Source organism: Phodopus roborovskii, unplaced genomic scaffold (genome assembly GCF_943737965.1).
Source record: "Phodopus roborovskii unplaced genomic scaffold, PHOROB, whole genome shotgun sequence".
NCBI lineage: Eukaryota > Metazoa > Chordata > Mammalia > Rodentia > Cricetidae > Phodopus > Phodopus roborovskii.
The window spans coordinates 1113637-1140230 of NW_026126627.1; the positions used below are offsets into that span (position 1 = coordinate 1113637).

General features: G+C 42.2%; 1 protein-coding gene across 21 annotated transcripts in view; it reads left to right on the forward strand.

Annotated features, from left to right (window-relative positions):
- The window catches only part of Pxk (PX domain containing serine/threonine kinase like), a 65997-nt gene that overhangs the window by 37001 nt on the left and 2402 nt on the right, over positions 1 to 26594 (forward strand). For 3 of the 21 annotated variants that reach the window (XM_051206732.1, XM_051206734.1, XM_051206754.1), the window contains 13 exons: positions 2439 to 2516; positions 2961 to 3034; positions 3706 to 3780; positions 6379 to 6483; positions 7184 to 7285; positions 11315 to 11476; positions 11830 to 11947; positions 13071 to 13149; positions 14999 to 15047; positions 17843 to 17920; positions 18418 to 18504; positions 18931 to 18997; positions 21500 to 21562. In XM_051206732.1, coding sequence (XP_051062689.1) covers positions 2439 to 2516; positions 2961 to 3034; positions 3706 to 3780; positions 6379 to 6483; positions 7184 to 7285; positions 11315 to 11476; positions 11830 to 11947; positions 13071 to 13149; positions 14999 to 15047; positions 17843 to 17920; positions 18418 to 18504; positions 18931 to 18997; positions 21500 to 21562 — 1137 coding nt within the window. Of the gene's footprint in view, positions 1 to 2438; positions 2517 to 2960; positions 3035 to 3705; positions 3781 to 6378; positions 6484 to 7183; positions 7286 to 11314; positions 11477 to 11829; positions 11948 to 13070; positions 13150 to 14998; positions 15048 to 17842; positions 17921 to 18417; positions 18505 to 18930; positions 18998 to 21499; positions 21563 to 24030; positions 24069 to 26333; positions 26361 to 26594 lie in introns of all 21 variants that reach the window. The other 18 variants (XM_051206736.1, XM_051206753.1, XM_051206739.1 and 15 more) reach the window with 17 other exon arrangements.

Sequence of the window (26594 nt, forward strand, 5' to 3'; positions counted from 1 at the left end):
AAAGTAAATATCTAATCCACAGCCCCCAGTTTATCAGGGACATATCTATTCCATCCTATCTGTTCCCTGCTACTTCTCCATTTCTAATAGTGCATGACACATAGCTGAAAGGATAAAATTCAGCCCCTTGGTTACCTTTGGCAGGAGGACACACCATGAGCAACAAGAGAGTAGTGCAAGAGATTTACTGGGGGGATGGAGGGGGTGCAAGAGCGAAAGGCCACCTCAGACTGGGACCACGAGAGAATAGACAGTACAGGCAAGAGCAACAAGAGGACAGACTGACAGGTGTGTGTGGTGCTTAGCTGACAGTGGACAAGCACCTGATGGCAGGTGATGACGTAACTGCCAGAAGTAACATTAGTAATATACAGTGAATTGTTGATTGGTAGTTTATGACTTATCTTTAGTTTGAATGCTGTCCTATGTAGTTTCTTGAAGTGACGTTGTAGTAAGGTAGAAAATTATTTTCCTGATTTTCTCAAAGTTGATATGGATACTATCACTTAAGATAGTTTCCTTTTTAACTTGTTTTCAACATACTTTGGAAATGGTAAAATTACTGTGTCACCATTTTAAACAGAGGCACAGCATTCCCAGAGCTAATAAAAATTGATGTTCTTATTATCTACCCCCAGCCCTTTCCAAAGTCCAGGTCGCATCTTAGAGCTGCTAAGAATGTAAACAGAATGTAACAATGTAAATAGAGCCAGTTTTGCATTTTGTAGTCATGTTTTCCTTGGGATATTTAGGGGACACCTTGCATAGTGAGTCAGTAAACAAGCAGCCAACTGTTGTCTCCTGCAAACTTCTTCACTCATAATGTTCTGTACTATATGCAGTGATAATGTTTGCCAAGCTCTCAGCAATTCCAGGAGAAAATGTTGTGGTTTTGTTTTGTTTGTTTGTTTGTTTTTCCTCTGAGTTTTTGTTGTGTTGTTTTAGAGACAGGGTCTCATGCAGCCCTGCTTAGCTTGTAGTTTTCTATGTAGCCAGACCTGAGGCTGGAACCCAGGACCTCATGAATGCTGGGCAAATGTTTTACCATCTGAGCCACACCTCAGCTGTGTTTGCTTTTCCTCAAGACAGGGTTTCTCTGTGAAACAGCCCTTATTGTCCTGGAACTCACTGTATAGCTCAAGCTGGTATCCAACTCACAGAGATGCTCCTGCCTCTGCTTCTCCAGTGCTGGGGTTAAAGGTGTCAGTTACCACCGCCCAGCAAGAATGTTTTGACATATGAAGAGAATTGTTGGTGAGTCCAGGCCTCACTAGTCTCTTTGGAATGTAATTAATGCCAGGCAGAGGTGAAATTCCATGGCGGTTTTGAAGATTGCTATTTACTTTCCGGGATCTGGAGTGGCCTTACTTGCTGACAAAACGGTATCCTGTAATGTTATTTGAGGGAAATGTATAAAGTAGTTATTCTGATAGTTTCTTAATACAATGAACTTGAAGGCACTTCCTCTTTTCATTATCTTTGTTAAAGGGAAAACGTTTGCATGATAAATGAACAACAAAAAAGAAGATTAAAAAATTTGTAAGAAAACAGGGACTCCATACCACACCACAATTGAGCCATGTTGTTGTGAAGATATTTTTTGAAATGCTGGCTCTTATTCATCATATACTTATGGCTAGTCAGTTCTTTGTGAAAGCTGTAATTCCACAAGGAATGAAGATTAGATAAATATCACTTGGAACATATTGTTCCATGTGACCTTAAAATGCCTTCTGAATCTCAGTCGTTCGTCATGACCTGATGAAATTCCTGGCTTAGCCAGCTAGTTTACATACTTTAGGTTTCCTAGTTTTTAAAAATATTATGTTTCCACGTGATTAGTGATCTTATTTTTGCTCTTTAATGGTCCTTTAATTTTGGAGTAATTTTAGGTTTACAGAGAAATTACAGTAATAGTTTCTCTAGACACCCCTCACCTACTTTTTCAGGGTAGCATCTGATTTAACCATGGCACTTAAGAAAGCACTGTTGGTACATTACCACTAAACTCAGCTGTTACCCAGCGTCCATCAATTTCCCAGGGTCTATTCTAAAAGTCTACATTATTTTTAATCTTCCCTTTTTTATCAGGAGTTTTTTGTTGTTGTTGTTGTTTGTTTGTTTGTTTGTTTGTTTTTTGGTGTTTTGGTTTTTTTGTTGTTGTTTGGTTGGTTTTTTAGACATAGTTTCACTGTGTAGCCTTGACTATCCTGGGACGCTATAGCCCAGGCTGCCCTCAAACACACAGAGATCCACCTGCCTCTGCCTCCCAAGTGCTGGGATAAACGGTGTGAGCTACTACCACCCAACCTTGATTATTAATCTTTTTTTTCTTAAGGAAGTCTACAGACTACTGGAATTTCATTTGCCTGAGCATTATGAAGCCTTTGGTCTTTACTAACACATCTGACTAATGGATTTCTACAATGTTGTTACAGAGATCGCCTTACAACAAGTTTCCATGTTCTTCCGATCAGAACCAAAGTGGGAGGTGGTAGAACCATTGAAAGACATAGGTGAGAGGCTGGCGTGCCCATTCTGCTAATGGAACTGGATGCCTGGTCATCCCACTGAGCTCCCTACCTACCTCTGTTGACTTCATGTTACCTTTACCTCCCTACTTCTTGAAGTATAGTCCTTAACGTTTAATACCTGTTAACCTTGGTTAAAGCCCTGTCAGAGGACTAGCGTGCTGGTAATTTTCAGGACCTTTATTCATTCTTCATTGGTCATTTTCGGAAGGTCTACACTGAAGTGCTGTTTTATTAGCTTTTCCATGTTCTTTGTTTATTATTTTTACAGTATAGCTTTTCCATATAAACATTGTTAAGTGGTTGGGCCCTACATAGTTTGGGCTAAGATTGCTAAATGCACTTATGATTAACCACTTAGTCAATAAAATTTACATCAACTGTTGCAAAAATGCTGAAGCTATAAGCATCTTTCTGCTTCTGTGTCAGGTTGGAGGATAAGGAAGAAATATTTCCTGATGAAAATTAAAAACCAGCCGAAGGAAAGACTGATGTTGAGCTGGGTAAGCGAATTCATTTTTCCAAGAGATTTAAATAATATGTAAAAAAGAGTTTTTTGTTTTACTTTGGTTTGGTTTGCTTAGGATTTCACTGTGTAGACGTGGCTGTCTTGAAAGTCACTATGTACACCAGGCTCGCCTCAAATTCACAGAGATCCACCTGATTCTGCCTCTCAAATGCTGGGATTAAAGGTGTGTGCCACCTTATGAAGGAGAGTTTTGATAAGAGATTCTCAGAACTGTGCTGTGCTCTTACATAATGATATAAGCACTTTCTCAGCCCCACATCACAGAGGGTTGTTAAAATGCCCTGGCTGTACATTTGGTCAATCAATAAATGCACAGAAGCCTATAAGGATGGCCTGGAATTAGGACTGACAGTTTTGGAGTGACCTCCAAAGAAAGCTATTGGGCATAACCTCATCCTTTTCTCTCTGGGAGTTCTAGTGACACATTTGGTTATGGGATTGGATGCAACCCTAGTTATACCCTGGCATTTACTTGTCTGTGTACATACAACCTCTCCAGAAAAGGCCTTGAAGCAGCAGACTTAATATGGTTTCCATCTTTGATTTATAGTTAAGAATTTGGACAAATAAAATGGGGAAAGACATAAGGAAATTTTCTTTTGGTGAGCAAAGTGGTAAATACACTGATATTTCTTGTATTTCCAGGCTGATCTTGGTCCAGATAAGTACTTGTCAGATAAAGATTTTCAGTGTGTAATTAAGCTTCTACCTTCCTGTGTGGTAAGTTCAAGTCCTCCTGCTGTCCTCATTGCTAATCAAAGTCAGTGTTTTCTTGAGAGTGAATCTGGATAAAATAGCTAGAAATGCCCTGTAGGCTCAAGAAAATGGAAAGGTACAGTTCAGACTAGAAGTATGCAGGGCTGCTCTCATAAATTACAGGTCCTTTTTTTTTTTTCTTTTTCTTTTGGTTTTTTTGAGACAGGGTTTCTCTGTATTGCTTTGGAGGTTCTAGAACTAGCTCTGTAGACCAGGCTGTCCTCGAACTCACAGAGATCCGCCTGTCTCTGCCTCCTGAGGGCTGAGATTAAAGGCATGTGCTACCGTCGCCCATGAACCTCTTGTTCTTGTTGAGTTTTTGGTCAGTGGGGCTCCCAAAGTCTCTTTCTAGCAGAAGGCTAAGTGCTCAGCCTCTAGGTAACCTGGGTGAAGGAATGGCAGAATAGCCACTTTGCTGTCTGAGTTACCTTTTATAGGCTAGCCAGCTGGCCTTTAAGAAAACTGTTATTACTTACACTAATACACAGTCTTAATCTAAGGACTTTGTTGGAAGAATGGACACTGGTAGACTTAGAGTATGTATGGACTGTTTTTAGCAAAGACTGAAGTCTGGCCTGCAGGTGGGTTACTGTTCGAAGCCATTACCTGATTTCCTTACTCTACAGTAATTAGCTGCTTATGGAGTGAGCACAGTCACACTGACTTGTCTGCTTAGATTGTCAAATTTACCTTTGAGCACATCTTGTTAAAGCAGTGAAGCCGACACTTTTTTTGTTGTTTTCGAGACAGGGTTTCTCTGTGAAGATTTGGAGCCTGTCCTGGCACTTGCTCTGTAGACCAGGCTGGCCTTAAATTCATGGAGATCCGCCTGTCTCTGCCTACTGAATGCTGGAACTAAAGGTGTGCGCCACCACTGCCCAGCTGTGAGGCCAACTTTTATAGAGGCGTGCTTTATGTCCAAGAAAAATGCCGTGGCCTTGAGTTCAGTTGATTGTACAACAGGCTTTCACGTTTTTGTTGCTGTTTGCAGTAACTGAGATGAACTCAGGGCTTTTTATGTGCAGGCTCCACCACTGGACTATGCCCCAGCATAATTTACCATTTATTTTAAGGTAGGGTCCCACTAAATCCCCCAGATTGGCCTTAACTCACTCTGTAATCCTGGCAGGCCTTGAACTTGTGAGCTTCCCACCCTTACCTCTTAGGTCTGTTGTTATAGGCCTGCACACTAGGCCCAGTTAGCACCCAGATTTAAATTACTTTTAATGAATGTTAGAAAAAAAATAAAAAACAAGAAAGGACTAGAGAGGTAGCCTAGAGGTCAAGAGCACTTGTTCTCAGAGAGGATCTGGGTTTGATTTTGAACACCAACATGATAGCTCACAATCACACCTAACTCCAGCTCTAGTGGATCTGTCTCCCGCTTCTGACCCCCCTGTGGGCACCAGGCACATATGTAGTACATATATGTACCTGAAAGAAAACAGTCACACATAAGATAAAATAAATCTTAAAAAAAAAAAAGCAACAACAACAACAAAAAAGAATTGGGATAGTCCCCTGGCTGACATACCAGGATTTGGGAGGCAGAGGTAGAAGAGTTACAAGTTCAATGCCAACCTGTGCTACATAGTGAGGCTTTGTCTCAAATATCAAAAACAATCCTGACCCCCAACATAGTGCATGTAAGAAATAATCCTTAGTTGGGCTTGGTGACTCAGTCCACAAGCAGCTCCTTCTAGAATATAGTCAACAGGTAATGGATATCAACATTAACATTTGCAGGCCAGACCTCAGACATACTTTGAATGTATGTTTGTGATAATGTAAGCAAGGTCTTGGATTAGGACTGTCTTTGAGTATAAATAGTGCATGTTTCCCTAAAGGCCGTCTGGTTAGCCTGTGATTCACTGGGCTACCTAGAGCCTGAGGAGTTAGTCTTTTTGTCCATGTTTCCAAAGTTCCAGGTTATAGGAGGACTTTAAAGAATTTGTCTTTCCCTCACTTTGCTTAGTTGATGTTTGAGTCTCCATCTGAGGAAGATACTGAGTAGGCACACTCCAAACTTCTATTGCATGTTCCTGGCTTCTGCAAAAGGCCAAGATGTTAAAGGACACTGCTCCCTACTTGGCATCCAAACAGCAGTGAGAGTAAGAGGTGAAGCTGTGGGCAGGGACACATTTGTCCTGGTCTCCTGCTTACATGTTCTGTGATTTATCTGTGTTCTTTATCAGGTTACATTTTTCTAAAACTCCACCCTTTGCCTCTTTGCCACCATGATTTTGCCAGAACTCTGTGGATGCACACGGCAGAGAGGCCTTCCATGAAGGGCCTTCCTTTCACAGCAGAGACTTCACACAAGGGCTTAGCCAAGCAGAGCTCTGAGTAGAGCTTGCTATGCTCTGTCTCTCCATCTTTCTCCCCTCTGAGGCTGGAGCTCATTGATCATCTAATAACTTGAAAGTAGCATGTGTTCAGGGGATGTCACTTTGTACAAAACTAAACCACCAACATGGTGCTTGACCTCATCACCAGATCATGAGTCTAAAAGAACCCAAATCCTGACGTGAACCAACCTGGATTTCTTTTTTGTTTTTGCAGCACCCTTACATATATCGGGTTACCTTTGCCACGGCTAGTGAATCCTCAGCATTGCTGATTAGAACCTTTAATGAAAAAGGAACGTTGAAGGATCTGATCTACAAGGTACTACTTATAAACCAAGTTCATGCTTATAAAGTTCCTTAGTCTCTTAGAACCTATTATAGATACTTGATATATAAAATTCCAGAAGCCAGGCCCCATGAATTTTGTTTTAATTATTTTCTTTGACATTATATCATTTCTCCCCTAAGGCTCCATAAATTTTAATTTTTAAATTTTGAGCAGAGCATGGTGGTACACAGCTGAAATCCCAATTCTCAGGAGGCAGGAGGATTCCAAGTTTTAGTCTACCTTAGGTTATATAGTGAGACCCAAATCAAAAAATTAAAAAACAGACAAAAATTTCAATCTGATTTTGAAAACCTACCTAGTTTGATTAAAGAGCTTCCTTCTTCTCCCACGAGAGAAGATGGACATCTTTACACAGTAGGCTGCTTTGTTGGTGTTTTAAAAGTTGGTATTTTGCATTTAACAAAGCAGTGCTGAAGAATTCATTACTAGGCAAGACTCTGGGAATTGCCTAGGGTGAGACCAAGTATGTAGCCCCTCAGATACAGAAACAATAGCCCAGATCAACCTCTTAACTCAGCCACAGACTATTGGATTAACACAACAACCCTCACATCCTGTGGGATGGGCTCCCTAGCACTCTCCATGCAGTCTTACCTTTTCAGGGGTAGCCCCTGGGGTAGAAATTGGCTCCTCTGCTACTACTCTATGTGTTCTTGGTTTCTTTCTAAAGGCAAAACCAAAGGACCCCTTCCTAAAGAAGTACTGCAACCCTAAGAAAATCCAGGGCCTTGAACTCCAGCAAATAAAAACATATGGACGGCAGATATTAGAGGTAAAAGCTATTTGATTTTGTTTAAGTTTCACTTATGTTTCGTGCAGAATTGCAGTTTTTTAAATATTTATTTTGTAGCTGGGTGGTGGTGGTGGTGGCGGCGGCGGCGGCAGCGGCAGCGGCAGCAGTGCACGCCTTTGATCCCAGCACTCAGGAGGTAGAGGCAGGTGGATCTCTGTGATTTCAAGACCAGCCTGGTCTACAAGAGCTAGTTCCAGGACAGCCTTCAAAGCCACAGAGAAACCCTATCTCAAAAAACCATAAGAAGAAGAAGAGGAGGAGGAGGAGGAAGATGTGTGTGTGTGTGTGTGTGTGTGTTGTATTCTGATGGTTTCTGTAGAAGCCAGAAGAGGGTGGCATCCCCTGATGCTGGAGTTAAGGTGGTTGTGAGCCATCCAACAGGGGTATGAGTAGCTGAACTTTGGTGTTTGGAAGAGCAACAAGTGATCTTAACTTCTTTTTTTATACTAGTTGTTCTTTTGGTTTTTTTGTTTTGTTTTCAAGATTTATTTATTAATTATACATACAGTATTCTGCCTGCAGGCCAGAAGAGGATACCAGATCTCATTATAGATGATTGTGAGCCACCATGTGATTGCTGGGAATTGAACTCAGTTCCTTTGGAAGAACAACCTTTGAGCCATTCATTTCTGTAGCCCCTACAATGACAGTTTTCTTATGGGAAGTCCTCAGGCAATATCCAAAAGCAGAGACATTGTCTTATTTATCTGCAACTTGGTAGCATTGCTATCTTTTGCTCCAGCAAGCAAAATTTAGATGAATGGGGCAGTAATTTAGATCTATAAAATTCCAAGAGTTTGACTATTGGATTTAGTGTCTGACCTTTAAGAACTTTACTATGTGGATGTCACCTTTATCTCTGGACCAGGATTTTTTTAACGTCATTATTAGTATGTGAGTGTGTGGGTATGTAAGCCATGCTATATGTGAGACAAGATCAGAGGACAACTCTTTGAAGTAGTTCCCAAGTGGTTGCTGGGAATTAAACTCAGTGCTCTGGAAGAGCAGCCAGTGCTCTTAACCTCTGAGCCATCTCTCCAACACCCACTTTTACTTGTGTTCCAGAGATTGGACTCAGATCATCTGGTTGGCCCAAGTTTTTTTTTTTTTTTTTTTTTTTCCTTTTTGAGAAAAAGTATAACTCTGGCTGGCCTGGGGTGTATTATATTGACCAGACTGACTTTGAACTCACGGTTCTAAATGCCTCTTCATGCTAGGATTAAAGATATGCACTACATGTCTGACCCCTATGTCTTCTTTACAGAACTGTAAAGGCATTTTCCCATTTGGGATGGATGGAGAAATAGCTCAGTAGGCTACTATGTTTCAGTGCCGCAAGGCACAAAGTAATCCTCAACACTAGGAGAGAAAAGGAGGAGAAAGAGAGGGAGAAAAGATTGCCAGCTTTGGCTCTGTCACTCTCTCTACATAATTGTCTGTAGACTTCTTATATTGCACAAACCCATCAATAGAGATTTAAGCATAACCCTAACTCTGTGTGTGTGTGTGTGTGTGTGTGTGTGTGTGTGTGTGTGTGTGTGTGTGTACATACATACATATACATACATACATACTTGTTTTTGTGTAGGAGTACACTTGTCTATACACACACATATGGAAGCCAGAGTTCAATAGCAGGTGTCTTCCTGTGGTTGTCCACCTCATTTTTTGAGACAGGGTTTCTCACTGAACCTGGAGTTCACCAATTGCCTGGGCTAATTGACCAATAAGCTCCAGGGATCCATTTGTCTTTTTCTTCTGCCCCAGAGCTGGAGTTACAGATGCAAGCCACCATGGCGCTGAAGACCCAAAATTAGATGTTCTTACTTGTAGAGCAAGCACTTTAAATCACCGAGCCATCTTACCAGCCCCTTTCCCATGTTAATTATTTGTAACTATAAATTTACATACATGCACTGCTAGCAATACATTTTATGCGTTACAAGTTTTAAAAAGATTTTTTTTTTTCAAGACAAGGTTTGTCTGTGAAGCCCCAACTGTCCTGGAAGTTGCTCTGTAGACCATGCTCAAGAGATCCGCCTGCCTCTGTCTCCTGAATGCTGGGACTAAAGTGCTCTATCACTGCCTAACAGGAATAAGACTTTTTTGGGGGGAGGGGATTTTGAGACAGGGTTTCTCTGTGGCTTTGGAAGCTGTCCTGGGACTAGCTCTTGTAGACCAGGCTGACCTTGAACTCACAGAGATCCGCCTGCCCCTGCCTCCCAAGTGCTGGGATTAAAGGCTGGCACCACCACCACCCATCAAGGCTTTTTTTTTAAAGGATGAGATTTTTTTAAGCCAGGAACTGGAAAGAGATGTTAGCATATTTCCTTCTGTCTTCAGGATTGCCTGGGTACCCCTTGGCTACTACTGCTCTAATTCTGCAGGGTCTTGTAAGGGCATAGACACATTTGTTGTTGAGTGAGTCACTCACTGCTTATCTAAATTGAAGCTGAAAAGTTTGCTTCTTTTGGGGGCGACCAGAAACCTACTTTGTATTTTTATTAATAAAAGCCAAATAAGTTCTGTAGTAAGATACCCACTCCCACCCCTCACCCTGTACCTGTAGCACTGGCCACGCCTGTTTGCGCATGGTCACAGGTGTAGATGTGAGAGGGTAGGACTAGGTGGGGTCCTGATCCCAGCCCGCACTCTTGCCTGGGTGTGGATCCCTGGAGCGGGAACTGGCGGCAGTCATCTTTTTCTTGTGTAAGTGACTTCTCCCTTAATAAAATTATATTAACCTGTATTTAACCTGGTCCAGAGAATCTTGATCCATGCATCAATAACGTTCCAAGTAGATATTGAACAAGAGATGTTCTCAGTTTAATCCCTTTTCCTAAGTGATTGGCAGAGACGCTGATGCCATAGCTTTTTAAGTACAAGCAGATGGACCAGGCACTTCCTCAGAAAAGTAGCTGGCCTGCTGGAACCAGAAAGCTCCAAAAGCAGAACCTTTTGGAATCAGCCATTCCCTTCAAACTAATTCTCTTCATCTGAGAAAAGAGGGAATCTGGTGTTGTATTTGACAGTCTGACAGCCATGAGATAGGCTCCATCATCTGTTTTCCAAAGAAAGGATGGTGGTAGCATCTTAACTCTTGGCTGAGCAGTTAACTTCTAGGCTCCTGCATGATGAGAAAACTGATTCTGAGCTACATGCCCAGCTGAAATGCTTTTTTCTTTTTAAATTTATTTACTTGTTTGTTTATGTGTGGATAGGCCACAGCACATGTGGAGGTCAGAGGACAATTTGGGAGTTGGTTCTCATTGTCCTTCATGTCTGCTCCAAGGATTGAACTCAGTTCATCAGATTCAGTGGTTACCTTTTACCCTAAAGCCAACTTCCCCTCCCTCCCATTACCTTTTCTTCTTTCTTTCTGGATGTTTTTATTTTATTTTATTTTATTTTGGTTTTTGGAGAACAGGATTCTCTTTGTAACCTCTCAGGCTGTTCTGGAACTTACTATGTAGACCAGGCTGACCTTAAACTCACAGAGATCCACCTGCCTCTGTTTTCTGAGTGCTGGTATTAAAGGTGTGCACTACTACCATCCAGCCTCCCCCAAAATATTTGAAACATGAATTTAACTGATGGAGGAAGTCCTTTTGTATAATGTTTCTCTTATTGATTGATGAATAAAACACTGTTGGCCAATAAGGCAGGAAGATAGGCGGGACCAGGAGAAGAGGAGAATTCTGGGAAAGGTAGGCAAAAAGGAGTTGCCATGTAGGCTGCCAGAGGAGTAATGGGTCTGGGCATTCTCTGGTAAGCCAAGACCACGTGGAAATACATAGATTAATAGTTATGGGTTAATAATTAAGACAGAACTAGCCAATAAGAAGCCCTAGTCATCAGCCAACAGTTTTATAACTAATGTAGCATCTGTGTGTTCATTTGGGGCTGACAGGCATCAGGACCAGCTGGGATAAAGAACCTCATTACATTTAACCTATGTTATATGTGAATGAATTGGGAACAATTCAACACACACATTTTTTTAAATAGGTACTAAAGTTTCTCCACGACAAGGGATTCCCTTATGGCCATCTTCATGCAGCCAATGTGATGATGGATGGCAACACTTGCCGGCTGCTAGATCTTGAAAATTCCTTATTGGGTCTTCCTTCCTTCTACCGATCCTACTTCACACAATTCAGGAAAATCAATGTAAGTTGTGACAGTCATGACAGACCTGTGTTTAGGTACAGATTACCCTATGCATTATGCAGTGAAAAATATAGTTAGATTGTACCTTGTTCCTATTTCTTTCACAGAGCATTGTTGGGTCTTTAAAAAGACAAAGATGGAATGGTGGGTGGGACATGGAAGTGCATAGAATCATTGACTGGAAATGACCTGTAGCTTAAGTCAGAGCAATGCCTTGTGAGCCTTTGAAGAAGGCTTTGGAGTTACATTGGGAATGGGGCTGCCCCTGAGCCTTGTTTCTCGTGGAAGCCTGGGCAGGAGCAGTGAGGGCTGATGGCTGAAAGTTGAACATGGCACTGCTCTTTCTTTCCCAGACATTGGAAAGTGTAGATGTTCACTGCTTTGGCCACTTACTGTATGAAATGACTTATGGACGACCTCCAGACTCCGTGCCTGTTGACTCCTTCCCTCCTGCACCATCCATGGCTGTGGGTCAGTATAGAGCTTGGGAGTGGGGTCTTCTGGAACCTGGTAGTCTGCAGAGCTACTTACCTCTTTCCAAAGTCCGAGAAAGACCCAGAGGAAATTGTCATCTACTGCAGAGATCGCACACATCAGTGAATGTTCAGATGGCCTGTATGTCTTTTTAACTGTCTAAAGCCTTTGGTGAAACTTTTGTAAACTGCATTATAATTCTGGAAGCAGGAGAATGGAAAGAGAACTATGATCAGCTTGGAATTTAATCAGAAGCAAAAGTGAGGGTCAGGCAACTTGATGTCAGACTTGAGGAGCTAGGCAAGTGTCAGAGTCCCATCCAAGCTGGAGTGGGAATTGTAAGGAACTTGAGAGCAGTGACTAGAGTTCTTGAAAATAAGAGCTCCAGATTCTCAGGTAAGTGGGGTCAAGGAGCTGTTACAGCCCTTACCCAAGGAGACTAAGAGGACCAAAGGACAGATGAGGCATAAGGACTGACATAAACTCACCTCAGACATGCCCATCGACTGAATGGCCATCTCAGAGCTCTAGGCTCAAAGAAAGAGGGCCCAAGTAGCTTTTGGGACACTCTGCTTGACATACACAAATCACTCCATCAAGCCTCACTATGCTAAATGAGGCAGTGCAAGATAACAGACCCTGGGACTGTTTCCGCCTGAATTTGAACAGTAACCCATGAATAGGAGAATCTGGTCACTTGCTTATAGCATTGTATTGGATGATGAAATGTCAGCAGCTAGCACTTTGTGTGCTGGTTTCCATTCAAAGTGAGTGAGCAACAAAATCTTTCAAGTTCAGAATTTTACTTGTGTGTAATGTTTGCTTCTCTGTAAAGAAAACAATTGTATGAATACGATCTTGATGCTTTCCATTTATCCTTGGCATATACTTAGCTTTCTATCAGCATGTAGTTTCTGAGGCATTTCTTTTGAATCATTGAAACTGCCAGCATCTCCCACCCCCACCCCCCAACGTATGCCATCTGTCTGTATGTGAAGTTTTTGACACTGTCCTGATCATCCTGCAGACAGTTGTTGCAAAGAGATGTCAAACTTTTCCTCAGCAAGTAGATCTTCGAGAGTGTTCTGTGGAACTAAAATGTATATCTGTTCATTTCAAGTGGCCGTGTTGGAGTCTACGCTGTCTTGTGAAGCCTGTAAAAATGGCATGCCTACCGTCTCCCGGCTCTTACAGATGCCGTAAGTCAATCATAAGCATTGGTTGTAATCTTGATAACTGTGCTGAACCTTGGACCACTGTGCCCAGACCCCAGTACCATGGTAAAGACTCAATGGTAGTCCATGCAGTGTTGAAGTGACTGACTTATGTGAGTCTTATGTCATGATACCATGACTTTGCTTTGTGTCTTCTCTGCTTAGTCCGATTGCTGTCCTAGAATGCCAGTGTCCTTTCCACATGTGTTTCATCACCATTAGCATTTGTGTGTCACTCCTAATTCAGGAAATCTAGAAGGAAGGCCCTCCCCAGCACCTCTCTCTGATCCTGCTCTATCTACCAACTGGCCCCCAGCTGTGTGTAGTTGGCGCCTATCAGGCTTTGGCAGGTCTGCCCTCTACAAGGCATTGGTGTGTTCTTGGGCCCCTGTGCTTTTGCTTGTCTATTTCATCACTGGGCACTAGCTATTAAACTGCTAGCATGAACCAAACCTTGTGCTAACCTCTGTGTACTCAAAAGACCTCCTGTTAACAGAGGTGTGAGGAGTTGAGTGCTGGTGCCTCCCTAGGGCCTCTCTCTTAGGTACTGTTCCTTCATGGTGAGGCTAAGGGTGGTGTAACTGAAGTCAGACACACTTGTGAATGGATCTCAGCTTCATTCCTTATCCCAGGAGGACTCGGGGAAGCTTCTCGGCATGTTGAGAAGTTTCCTAGCTCTGCCTACTTTGTTTGCACCAGCTTGTTGTATAGCAAAGGTATTCAGGAAGTAGTAACAACAGCCAACAAGATGGGGAACAAAGTGAAGGCAGAGGATATAGCTAATTTCAGGTCCCTCATTCCTTCTTCCTACGTGGTTAGAGAAGCCTACAATAGGTCAGGCTGATGAGCAGAAGAAACAAACCCCTGTCCATGGTTCCAAACCATGTGAAAAAATAGACTGATAACAGTGTACATGTGAAAAAATAGACCCACTTTGAAAACTACATTTTCCACACAGACTCCTAACTCAAAGTGTATTTAGTTAGGGAGCAGTGTGAGGCTGATGTACTTGAGTTTGCTTTTGGGTTCCCTTCCACCAGGGTTCTTTGCCTGTACCTAGTGCCAGCATCAAGCAAATGTTTTGTCTTCTAAAACTTTCCACCCCGTGGGCTTCAGCTTTGAGAAGAACAGCTGAAGAGGTGTGACTACATTTAGTGGAAATGTGAGGGCTGGAAGTCAGTGGATGAGTGGAAGGGGAGGGTCCTAGGAAAGACAACTATCATTTCTGTCTTTATGAATTTCTGTCTTTATAAAAGAGTTCTCAGCATGAAGATCACTTAATCACTTGGGCACTATCCAAGCAACCCTTCCAAACAGAGCAATTCAGGGTTCCTCCTGCTGTGCTGCTGTTTTTAATAACATACCTTTGAAAAAGGAATTGAAACAACCCAGAAACTCCTGCTTTAGAATGAAGTATGAGAATCAGAAGAAAATTACTTTCCTCTTAGATTCCAATTATCACAATTCAAAATATACTACATTCTAAGTAAACTACCTTTTCTGAGGCAGAAAAAAAAAATAAGTTCTGTTTAGGAACATCTACTAAATATATTATTTGCAACGGATTTGTGTGTGTGTGTGCATGCAAATATTATACTGCTCATAATGTCAAGTATAACTGACCTGATCCCCTCAATAAAAGCACCTCTGAGGCAGAGAAAGTGAATTGTAAACACCTTTGCCTTGGCTAACAAACTTAGAGCTGTACGGCTGGCTCAGGGACTAAGGTGTCCTTAGCTGCTCCAAGAGTGTACTTGGTTTATGGAAGATTTTTTCTTTTCATGTTACCATATTAAACCCAGGGCCTTTTATGCTTTTGTTTCTTTTCTTATAGATTATTCAGTGATGTTTTACTAACAACTTCTGAAAAGCCACAGTTCAAGGTAAAGCAAATTATATAAATTTTGGATTTATAACATAAGTAAGTTGGCTTTGCAAATTAAAAAAAACAACAAAAAGGTTCATAATATGAAAAAATGGGAAACAATCTAAATATCCTATAGCTAGTTACTATTTTGATCATTTGTAAGGCATGAAGTTGTTTTGGTTTGGGGGCTTGTTTGTTTATTGTCAATAGACTTGTGCAGCCTGGAGCTTGCAGTAGTCCTCTTGTGTCTGCCTCCCCAATGCTGGTTATAGACATACACCACCATGCCTAGCTATAGTGCCCGTATTTAAAAATTTAATCTCATAAAACTGAAATTTATAAAGGTATTATAATAATGTAGAAAGTGATTATTATTTAGGCTAATATTAACAAAATAGTGGGATCTGGAAGACAGAGTATAAACCCAAACATCTGAATCTGAAGAAAAGTCTGGAAAGAAATCTCAAGACAAGCAGCAGTGTGGTAGGATAGTCATGGGCTTTGGGACTGGAAAAGCCAGAGTCAGGCCTTGCCCTGCTCTGTGGACGCTAATAACTGTTTGATATCTGGGGCCATGCCATTCTCTGCACTGCAGTCCTTCAGTTGTTTCTTGGGTTTTTTGTTTGTAGGAATCTCCATATTGATTTCCTCAGTGACTGTACCATCATACTAACAGTACACAAGGTTCCAGTTTCTCCCTGCCAAGATTTGTTATTCTTGTTTACATGTATGAGTGTTTTAGCTGCATTTTTGTACTATACATATGCCTGGTGCCTGCAGAGACCAGGAGAGGCCATTAGATCCCCCTGGAACTGAAGGTATCGATAAATGGTCACCAGCTCACATGCTGGCGTGAGAGCGCTGGGAACCCAGCCCAGACCCTGTGTAAGAGCAGTAGGTACTCTTAACCACTGACCCTTCACTTAAGCCCAAATAGATTTCCTTACTATTATTCTGATTTATTTATTTATTTGTTTATTTATTTTGCAGCAGGGTCTAACTATGTAGCTCAAGGTGGCCTGAAACTTGCTATATAGCCCATGCTAACATGGTATTCAAATTCTCCTACCTTGGCTTCTCAAGTGCTAAGATTAAAGGCATGTGCTATACCATGTCAGACTTAATTTATGTTTTTCTGATAGTGGCTATCATAATGGCAATGAAGGAATATGATATTATAATGTGGATTTGATATGTATTTCTTCAGTGTTGAACATCTTTTTTAGCTGGTAAAAAGACCATTTGTAATGCAGAATTTTTAAAAATCATTTGTTTGTTTTCTTTAAAGAAATTTCTATTCTCAATTTTTCTTTTTTTATGATTTAATTATTTACAATGTATGCAGTGTTCTGCCTTCATGTATGCCTGCAGGCCAAAAGAGGGCACCAGAGCTCATTACAGGTGGTGTGAGCCACCATGTGGTTGCTGGGAATTGGACTCTGGACCTCTGGGAGAGCAGCCAGTGCTTTTAACCTCTGAACCATCTCTCCAGCTCCCCTTTTTCTCATTTTTAAATTGGGTCCATGTTTTTGTTGCTCATTTGCAGAAGTCCCTTTATATCTTCTGGTACTAAGTCCTTTGAGATAAGTATTGAAATATTTTAAATTTCATTGTAGGTAGGTGGTATTCTTGGTTGAACAAAGTTTTAATTTTGATGAGTCCGGGTTATTCATTGTTTTATTTCATTGCCTATGTTTTTGGTGTCATATCTAAGAAATCATTTCCAGCTGGGTAGGATGGCACATGCCTATAATCCCTAAGACAAGAGGATCATTAGTTCAAGGCCAGATCGGGCTAGGTGAAGTGCCAGGCCAGCCTGAGCATACAGTAAGACCCTTTTTATCTTAAGATAAAAAGCCAGTCCTGGACATGGGTGGTGGCAAACACAGCTGCTGAGAAAGCTGCAACGAGAGGACCACATGTGTACATTCAGGTTTCCTTGTGCTGCAGAGTGAGTTCAAGGCTAGTCTGAACAACTCTTAAGAGATGCTGTCCCAAAACAAAGATAGATAAATAAGTAAGTTAATTTTTTAAGTAAAAGGAAAATATTAGAATGGCAGTGGTGGCGCATACCTTTAGTCCCAGCACTTAGGAGGCAGAGGCAGGCAGATCTTTGTGAGTTTGAGGCCAGCCTGGTCTACAGAGTGAGTTCCGGGAGAGCCATGGCTATACAAAGAAACCTTGTCTCAAAAAACTAAAATGCAAAAACAAAACAAAATTGGCAAATCCAGTGCCGCAATGCCCCTTCCCTGTGCTTTAAGAATTCTCCAGTTTTAAGGATTACATGTAGTTCTTGCACCGTGTTGAATTAATTTTGAAATATGACTTAAGATAATGATCTAAAGTTACTACTTTTCATGCAGATATTTAGCTTTTACCAACACTCTTTTGAAGCAATTGTTCTTTCCTCATTGGGCATTTTTAACATTTCTGGGGAAGGCCATTTGGCTATGTACATGAGTGTGTGTTTCTGGAATCTCCTATTCTGGTCTATTAGCTGTATAATAATTGGTTCGAAATGAGGTTTTGTGAGGTCATTTAATAGGTTTTGATGCCTTGTTCTTTGAGATTGCTTTCACAATTCTGGAGCCCCTTGAATTACTTAAAACAGTGTGTTTATGCTTTAATTTTGTGCATTCATCACCGAAAAGCACTGTTGAGGCAGGTGTAGCTGGTGTAGTTGGAATGTATGGATTTAACTGGTTTTGTTCTAGAGGACTTCCCATGTAATGATGGTTGCTGCTGAGTGTGTCGGGACTCAGGAACTCCAACCACTTCAGTCAGTAGTTCATGTACCACTTCTCCTTTCAGATTCCCACAAAATTAAAAGAGGCATTGAGAATTGCCAAAGAGTGTATAGAAAAGAGACTCGTTGAAGAACAAAAGCAGGTAAGCTGGCAGTAGTCCCTCATTGTGCTATGATCATTTAGTGTCCCCATTCCCTGCTATGAGGATCACAGTGATCGACTTTTGAGTGGTCACTTGGTAAACATTTTGTGCACAGTTGCTCTTGGCCACATTTTGGGCTGGATGCTGTGACAAAGAGTGGAATATCTCTCAGTCCAGCTTTCAGTCTGTGAGGAACAAGAACACGCACAAGAATGATCAACCTTCATGATAGGGTTTTACTAGGTGGAGTGCTTGTCAGCACTCACGAGCCCCGTGTTTCTGTAGAGAGATGATAGAAAGGAATGGGAAAGTGAGAAGGATTATCACTTAGCATACTCTTCTCCCATAGATCCTGACCTGAGCCACAAGACAGCAGGCTAAGAAAGACCTGTTTATCCTAATAGTTTAGTGCGATCATACACAAAGAAGTCACATTAGGGTCCTGCTGTAGGTAGAATTTGCTGACACTAGATTGGGAATTTCATGGTCTCTTAAAGATTCACCAACATCGAAGACTAACGAGAGCTCAGTCACACCACGGATCTGAAGAAGAAAGGAAAAGGAGGAAGATCCTAGCTCGAAAGGTAAGCCTGTTGTCCGTGTTCTCTTAAGTTCCTGACTGTATCTGAAGAGATTCTAAAGCTAATGAATGGTGCACACTTAATGACATGTTTTGTACTATATCTCCTTGAAAGCTAAAAATACTTCCAGATGGCTGGTTTGGACCTACACACACACACACACGCACACCTTCCCCCAGAAGCAAAATGGACCATATGGTTTCCTGGTTTTCTTGGCCCATTATGGCATAAAGTAATTGGAGGAAATGGTCAGTTAAGTCAGCATTCTGATTTTATTTTCCCCTTGGCTTGTGGCTTCACTGAATTAGGTTAGGAAGTGGAATATACTGTTCTCTGTAGCTGTAAAACTGTATATCTGGAATTTTTTTAACTCTCAGCTAAAGTGTGCCTTTGCTTTGCTTACAACCCACCTTTCTTTTATTTTGAAAGAAATCAAAACGATCTGCTGTTGAAAACAGTGAAGAACAGCCAGTGAAGCCCCCCTCCAATAACTCAGGTAACAGGTTGAGGCGGCTGGAGTCCAGCATTCATGCTAGAGGTCAGGGCTCTATAGGTCAGGTGGGGATTTGACTGAGCAGTACAGTGATGAGTGCAGGGATTAGAACTCTGTCCCCAGTGAGGATTGTCACAACACTCACACTCCCACCTCTCCACCGGAGACACGGGCCCTTCCTTCTGTGTGCATGGGAATTAGCCCAAATCTTGCCTTCTGCTCTGGAACCCATATGGTTGAAGGGAAAGAAGGGAGTTTTCAGTAACCCAGACACTTTCAGCCCTGGAAGGTGAGGCATGAGAAGGGGAAATTGAAATTTAGCTAATTATACTTTACGGAGACTAAGGACCCATAGGAGCTGAATATGCAGAGAGGAAAGATTGAGAAGCTACAGGGCCAAGGGTGAGCGAGCATTGGAAGCCCCACTGTCAGCGTCAGGTATGGAGGAGGAGGGACAGATGATGACAGAGCAGAAGTCTAAAAGTGGAAGGGCTGGCTGGGCATGGTTTGTACAAGCATGTGGTTCCAGTCCTTCAGGGCACAGACAGATTATTTAATGCCATGAATTGGAAGCCAGACTGGGCACTAGTGAAGATGGATGGGTGGGTGGGTGGATGGATGGATGGATGGGTGGGTACATGGTGGGTGGATGGGTGGATGGATGGTCAAGCCTCATTTTCTTTGGTCAATTCAGATAAGATGCTTACACTAGAGGAGATACTGTGAGCTACACAGGAGAATTGAGATGTGCCTTGAAAGTCTAGATTATCTGCAGTTGGGGAATGCTGGAAATGTGCATAGAGCTGGAAATTGAGAGATTGGAATGTGAATCCCAAAATACTAGGAATAGGATGAGAATCATGACTCTGTCACAGAATCCTAAGCTTGAGTTAGGCACAGGGAAAAGGAAAAAAGAAGGATCCAGTAAGAACCAACATGTGTTTGGGAATGGAAGCTGCTATTACTGGCATTTAATTTCATATCCAAAGTTATAGGATGGATTTTCATTGTTAGGCAAGATGCATGTCTTCAACTAACATGTCTATACACTAGTGACTGTTTAACAGCTAGTTCTTTATAAATCAGAGAAAGCCTATGCCTCCCTCTTTCCCAAGATTATGCCTGCTCTCTTTCACATGTACTAGAGTGGACATCAGAGAATCCCAAGAGAGGACTAATGATGTACCTTAGTTGACAGAATGATCACCTACCATGCATTCATTCCCCTAATACAATAAACTAGGTGCTTGTAATCCTGGCACTTAAGTAGAAACAGGAGGATTGGGAGTTCAGGGTTATCCTCAGCTACATAGCAAGTTTAATGCCAATCTAAAAGACACACAGAACCTGTCTAAAACAACAAAAATCATAGCTGGGCAGTGGTGGTGCGAGCCTTTAATCTCAGCACTCAAGAGGCAGGGGCAGAAGCCAGCCTAGCCTGGTCTACAGAGTGAGTTCCAGGACAGCCAGAACTACACAGAGAAATCCTGTTTTGAAAAAACAAACAAATAAAAACAAAAATCATAGCCAACACCTCAGGAGTTTAGGAAAGCCAAGTATTGATGGAAATGTATAGCTCAGTTGCCAACCTGTCTAGAATTATAAGTTCAGGTTTTTTTTTTATCTTTAAGATCTGTTAGTGCTGAAAACAGTAGGAAAGCAGCCTTGTTGAGGTTTTTTGTTTTGTTTTGCTTTGTTTTTCAAGACAGGGTTTCTCTGTATTGCTTTGGAGCTCTGTAGACCAGGCTGGTCTCAAACTCACAGAGATCCGCCTGCCTCTGCCTTCCTGAGCGCTGGGATTAAAGGCGTGCATCACCACTGCCCCATGCCTTGTTGAGTTTTGCCTCTTCCCTTTTCAGCAAAGCAATCCTCCTATTATACAGAGGTGAGGAAGTACTGTGAAAAATGTGTTTTATTTAGGACCCATCCAGTGTGTTCATGGGGCACCAACACATCCTCTGAGTCATTAGAGGAGTGATAGCTGGAGGCCTAACCTTGGAGCTAGTGGTGGCTTCTCAGTGCTGGATGGTCACAGTCCTCCCGTTGGGTGGCCCCCAGAAGAAGCTCTCTGGCTGTCCTTCCCACAGGGCTGTGCCTTCACATTGAGCTGACAGGATATTTTCTAGGGATTGTCCAGCTACAGGGATTTTGGATTTTGCTTATGGTGTTTACCCTAAATGAGGGTGTTTACTGAATTTCATGTAAGAAAGGGTCTAGAAAATCCACAGCCTCAGAACTGCCTCTTTAACTGAATATACCTGCTGGTAAAGTTGATCTTCAACTGGTTGTATCTTGTTTTCCTTGGTCAGTTAAGCTAGGAAGATGTTTGCCTCCTCTAGAGAAGATTCTGAGAAACACACAGAACTGAGCTGGGTGTGGTCACACACTGCATGTCCACAAGACATGCTGGGGTAATTACAGATCCTCAGACAATGCTGAGTTTCTGTTCATACCAAGTTTCCAGTGTCTGTCTTTAGTCCCAGTGAGGATTTCTGTTTTTCTTAGCAGGATCTGGGGCGAGCTCACCTCTCACATCCCCATCGTCTCCAACTCCACCCTCCACAGCAGGTCAGTAATATGTTAGGTACTACTTTCTTCCTTTCTACCCAGGCATGTCAGGAGTTAGACGCCACCTGTCTTGTCCAGAGGGATGTACGCAAATGCAAACTGTATTCTCTGGAGGGGTTGAGAGGCTAAGTTCCCAAGCTCCATGCTCAGGGGACAGGCTGGTTTCAGGGCCCCAGCCCTCTCTGGCTCAGGTGTGCAGTTTGCTGAAAAGCTTCTTGCAAGGCTCCTTGGGTCAGATTTTGTCTAGGGCAAAGCAAGCAAACACTGTTGTCCTAGACTTTGTCCTACCACAGCTTTCCCCTCCAGACCTTCCTGCTGTGGGTTTGTCACAGTGGAGCTGAGGAGCCGCCTGGCACAGAGTGAAAAATCCCCACTAACAGTTTCCTGGTAACTGTTCATTCTCTCTTCTGCTCTGTAAAGCACATACTTATCTGAATTGTGATTAACCTTTGTTTCACCTTGTGAATTAAATCACATACTGTGAGGGGTTTGGAGGGGACAATACTGACAAGGAATTTGTCTTTGGGATTACTTACAAAAACAAATCTGTGGAAGTCTCAATTCTGTCTTTCATCTTTCCTTTTTGAACTATGGTCTTCTTTCTAACCATGTTGCAGTCCAGTAAAAACAAGGGGGCAACACATTTGCTTTCCTCCTTGAATGAATGGTCATTCATCAAGACTATCTAGGTGTCTGAGAAGCTGGTTCTTCCACTCAGAACCATCACTGTCCTTGAAGAGTTCCTTTAGCTGTTGAATGGGGATCTTTGGCAGGCTTGGTGTATGAGCTGACTTACCTTACTCTCTAATGCTTACAGTATTAACTGCCTTTAAATGACTCTAGCTAAGCCTCCTGGGAAAAAAACAGGAAAGCAAGAGGCCTAGTTTGATTGGCTTTCTCATTGCTGGGTCAGAGTACTTACTGTAGAATGTTCTAGTTCCAGGGCCAAGGCCAGTTTTATAAAGCAGAAATGCCAGATCATGGGAAAGATTCTTTTGTCTGATTTTCTCAGCAGATTTTACAAAGAATTTCTAAATAGACTTCAACTAATGTTTTTTTAACAAAAAAAAAAAAAAATACTTCTAATTGACAGAGAAAATAAGTTCAAAATGGTGAAGGCATGATAAAGGAATTAAGCTTTTGGCCTGGCAGTCAACAAGTAATTTTCAGAGAAACATTCTAGACAAATGAAAAATCACTGAAAGCCATGAGTCAAACCACAGCTCAGACCCTGTCTTATGTAGGTTTTCCTTTTCTGCTTTGAAATAAAATCTTTCCACGAACCAGCATTACTTTTACTCTTCCCCAGGCGTCACTTTCTGACCCTTCATCTCCAGATTTCTCTATTGGAGGCTTGTAAATGTCTTCTTCTCTACATGGCTTTCTGATAATCTGGCTTTTCGAAGGCTCCTTGGGCCAAAGAGATGGCTCAGTATTGGTAATAAAGGTGCTTACTGCTAAGCCTGACATCCAGAGTTCTACCTCTGGGACCCACATGGTAGGAAAGAACTGACTTCTGCAGGTTGTTCTCTCACTCCACACTGTTGTACAACACACACACACACACACACACACACACACACACACACACACACACACAAAGCAGTACGCTTTGCCCTTAGCAGGTTGCCGCCATGCAGGACTGACCATGGGAATGATTTGTTTCTACTCTCTGCTGCTGTGGTCTGCCTACTGCCCCCAATTCTAAGGGTATGAGCTTCTCCTTGGATTTCTTCCCTGGTAAAGGGAGAGGAACTTGCCTTGTGGGACCCAGAGGCCCTTCTCAGTCTCAAGTTCTTTCTTGTTGTTTGTCCAGAGGAGATCTGGGGAGAAGGAAGCATATTGTTGGCTTTTAACTTGAAACCTAGTGAGTTTGAAAGAACACCGCCAATCATTTCCTTGTTTTTGTCATTTGGAAGTTTCACTAAAGTGGGCTGGTGGGGAGTGTCCCCACACAGCTCTTCCTGAGAGGTGACCTACCCACAATCTCCCCCTTCCCTTATACTTGTTCTTACTTTGATCTTCTCAACTTAAAAAGAGAACCTTTAGATGGTTCTCTTTTTAGATGGAAGACTTTTTTGTATAGCAGTGAGTTTTCCTTCTTTGAACCTCTTGATAAAACATCCTTGGCATCTCTTTTGCTGCACTTGGAAAAAGAAAACCTCTGTGCTCTTCTCAAGTGCAGATTGTAAATAAATAAAAATAGGATCTAACTGCTTAGAAAAGTATGAAAAAGAAAGTGATTTGTTCATTTGCTCTATCATGAAAGGTTCATGTTTGAATTTGTAAACCTCGGCATTTTGTGGTTGAGTGTACCCTAGAGTTCTAGAGTTTTGCAGTGAGCATACTTAACATGCAATTCAGACTAACACTTTACTGTAACTATTTACTTAAATGACACTAAACTTTGAATAATGATGTCTCTCTGTCTCTTTCCCTTCCCCTCCTCCTCCCTCTGCTGTCTTCAGTAGAGCATGCACCACTTTGAACGTGAATTTTCGGTAAAGTAAACTATGCTGTGACTTTTCCAGCTTTAAAGATGCTATGTTCCTGTGTATGGTTGGCCCCAATGCATTTGTGTCATGGTGAACACTGGAAGCAGAACAGAGACTGCTCCCTTGTGGGAATATTCCAGTGAAACACAGCATCTTTAAAAGGCCCTCAGATCATTTCATTTGTATTCATTTCATTTCTGTCATGACCCTCTAAAATTTTCATTTTCACTCCGATTTTGTTTGGGAATATGAGCTCTAATTTCAACTCAATGGCATTTGAGTGCGTTTTAATTTTGGAAACTGTTACTCTCAAATACTAGCTGCTGCAAAACGCTGTTTCCTAGTCTGATGAAGACATGGTATTGGGCAGTTGGTTGTTGGCACAACTTCCTGGCTTTTATAATTGATGAGAAAAAAATTAGTTCTTTCTGACATACTCTTGGGGATTCTTGAGTGACCATGAGGCTCCTCTCCTGCCTAAGACCAAGGCAAAGGGTGGCCCAAAAAGCCGAGGACTAAGTGTCTCTCCTGGGTCCTGAATAGTCTAGTGGCCAGTTGTCTGACCCATCCAGAGCTATAGAAACCTAGAGAAACTACTAGAATTGCCCTAAGAATAGGTGACTTCAAGTGTCCTTCGCAAGAGTGTTAATGATGGTGCTGGCACAGCAGCCTTCCCAAGATCTAAAATACATAATTTCTCTTAGTGTACCAGAGTGTATCCTCTTTCTGGTGCTTGGCTGATTGGAGAGGCTTCTGGGAGAGTTGGATGAGAACCCAGGGCTGACCTGGTTGTCATTGTAGATGCACTTTTAGGAGCATGCCCCATCTTAGTTGTGACCTCATATAACCACCAGTCCTACGTGGAGTTTGTCTGTTCTTTCCTCTTGTCTATGGCTTGGGGATAAGACTGCTGGAGACCTTTTTAACAAAAGGGACTTCTTTTGAGTGTAGGTACAAAGAGAGTGCATCCATCAGGCAGTTGTTTGGGTTTGTCACAGGGCAAATCGTCAGCTTGTGTTTGTTCTCTGTCTTCCTTTCCTTTCTCAACATTGTTAATAAGGGTCCTATCTTATACTCACTAACTTTCAATGACGCTAACAGACTCAAAATGGCCAGACAATGAAGGAATGGACTTACCCTCAGAGACCGAGCTCCTAGTGTGTTCCTGCCTCTTCCAATTTTGCCCTTCTAGTACTACTTGCAGTATCCCCTGTAGGTTGAGTTCTAGCCTTCTGTGCCTTGGTGTATACACCAAAGTCTGCTGGAATTCATGGGACACCAGGCCCTTTGGGACTGCGTAATCCAGCTCCCTGGGACTCCCTGTGAACAGGCATCAGGGTGTTTACTCTCCTCCCTGGAATGAGCAGCTTCACTTCTCATACAGCTCTTCTGTTTGCTATACAGGCTTTACTTGCTGTAATACTTTAGATGCTATATTTGACACAGCCAACTTCTTGAGGGCTTCATTAAATGATAATTTTAGCCTTCACTTAGAAAATGAAGACCCTGACATCCCTAACTCTTAAACCCTGGAAGTACATGAGGTAGTGAGGCCAGAGTCAAGGGTTAGTTCTCTGAAGACAAGCAGTTGTGTGCCAAGGCTACTACCCATACTCATGGGTTCAAGCCTCTGGGCCTTTCTCTAGCCTTCCTGAAGCCTAGTCCCCAGTGGTGTTACAGTCCGAACCTGTCTTCTGAGCCTTAACCCTGCAGGGATTCTTCAACCACGGGTCTGGGCACAAAACTGGGACGAGGAAACCTATAGCTCCTGGTCCAGTTTATACTGACCCTGAAATTCATACTTCTACTGCCCATCTCTGGCCATTAGGATAGTGCCTAATGTGTGGGTTATCAATAGCCATTTAATCCCCACATGAGCAGAGCTTCTTCCTCTGGCAGCCTTGGTACTGCATGCTGTCAGTCAAGAGACTCAGTTTCCAGAGCTTCAAGAGAGCCCAACCCAACTCCAGCATTTCACTGTCATTACTCAAATGCCTCAGGTGGACTGTGTCTACCTCTTTGTACCTCGTACCTCAGTAGTCACTTCAAGGTTACTGACCACTATAACCCTATGATGGAAAGCCAGGAATGTCTTCCACAACCCATCCTACATAAAACCTAACTGAATTCCATTCATCGTTGAGCAAAACCAATGTAAATTACATTGTATTCATTTGTCTGTATTTAATCTTTATTTGTATTGATATGCTATCATTATTTGAGAATTCCATGGTTGCAGAGCATGAGTGTGCATTTGTGTGATTCTTTAATTTCAGCTGCCTTGGTTTGGGGTATAAAGGAAGGTAAGTGGGTTTTGTGAATTGCAAAACTTTGGCCATTGCTTGCCACACTTAGTGGAAAGGAGATACTAAGTATTTTATTGGTGATCTTGAGCCATTCATCCTTCATCTATATTTAGTGGACAAAGTGTCTTACCTGTTATTTCTGCCGCTCATAGCAGTGTGGTAACACAGAAGTAGGGTCTTAGAAGACCACAATGTTCATAACTACCACACATAAGTCTAGTATGACAGTGG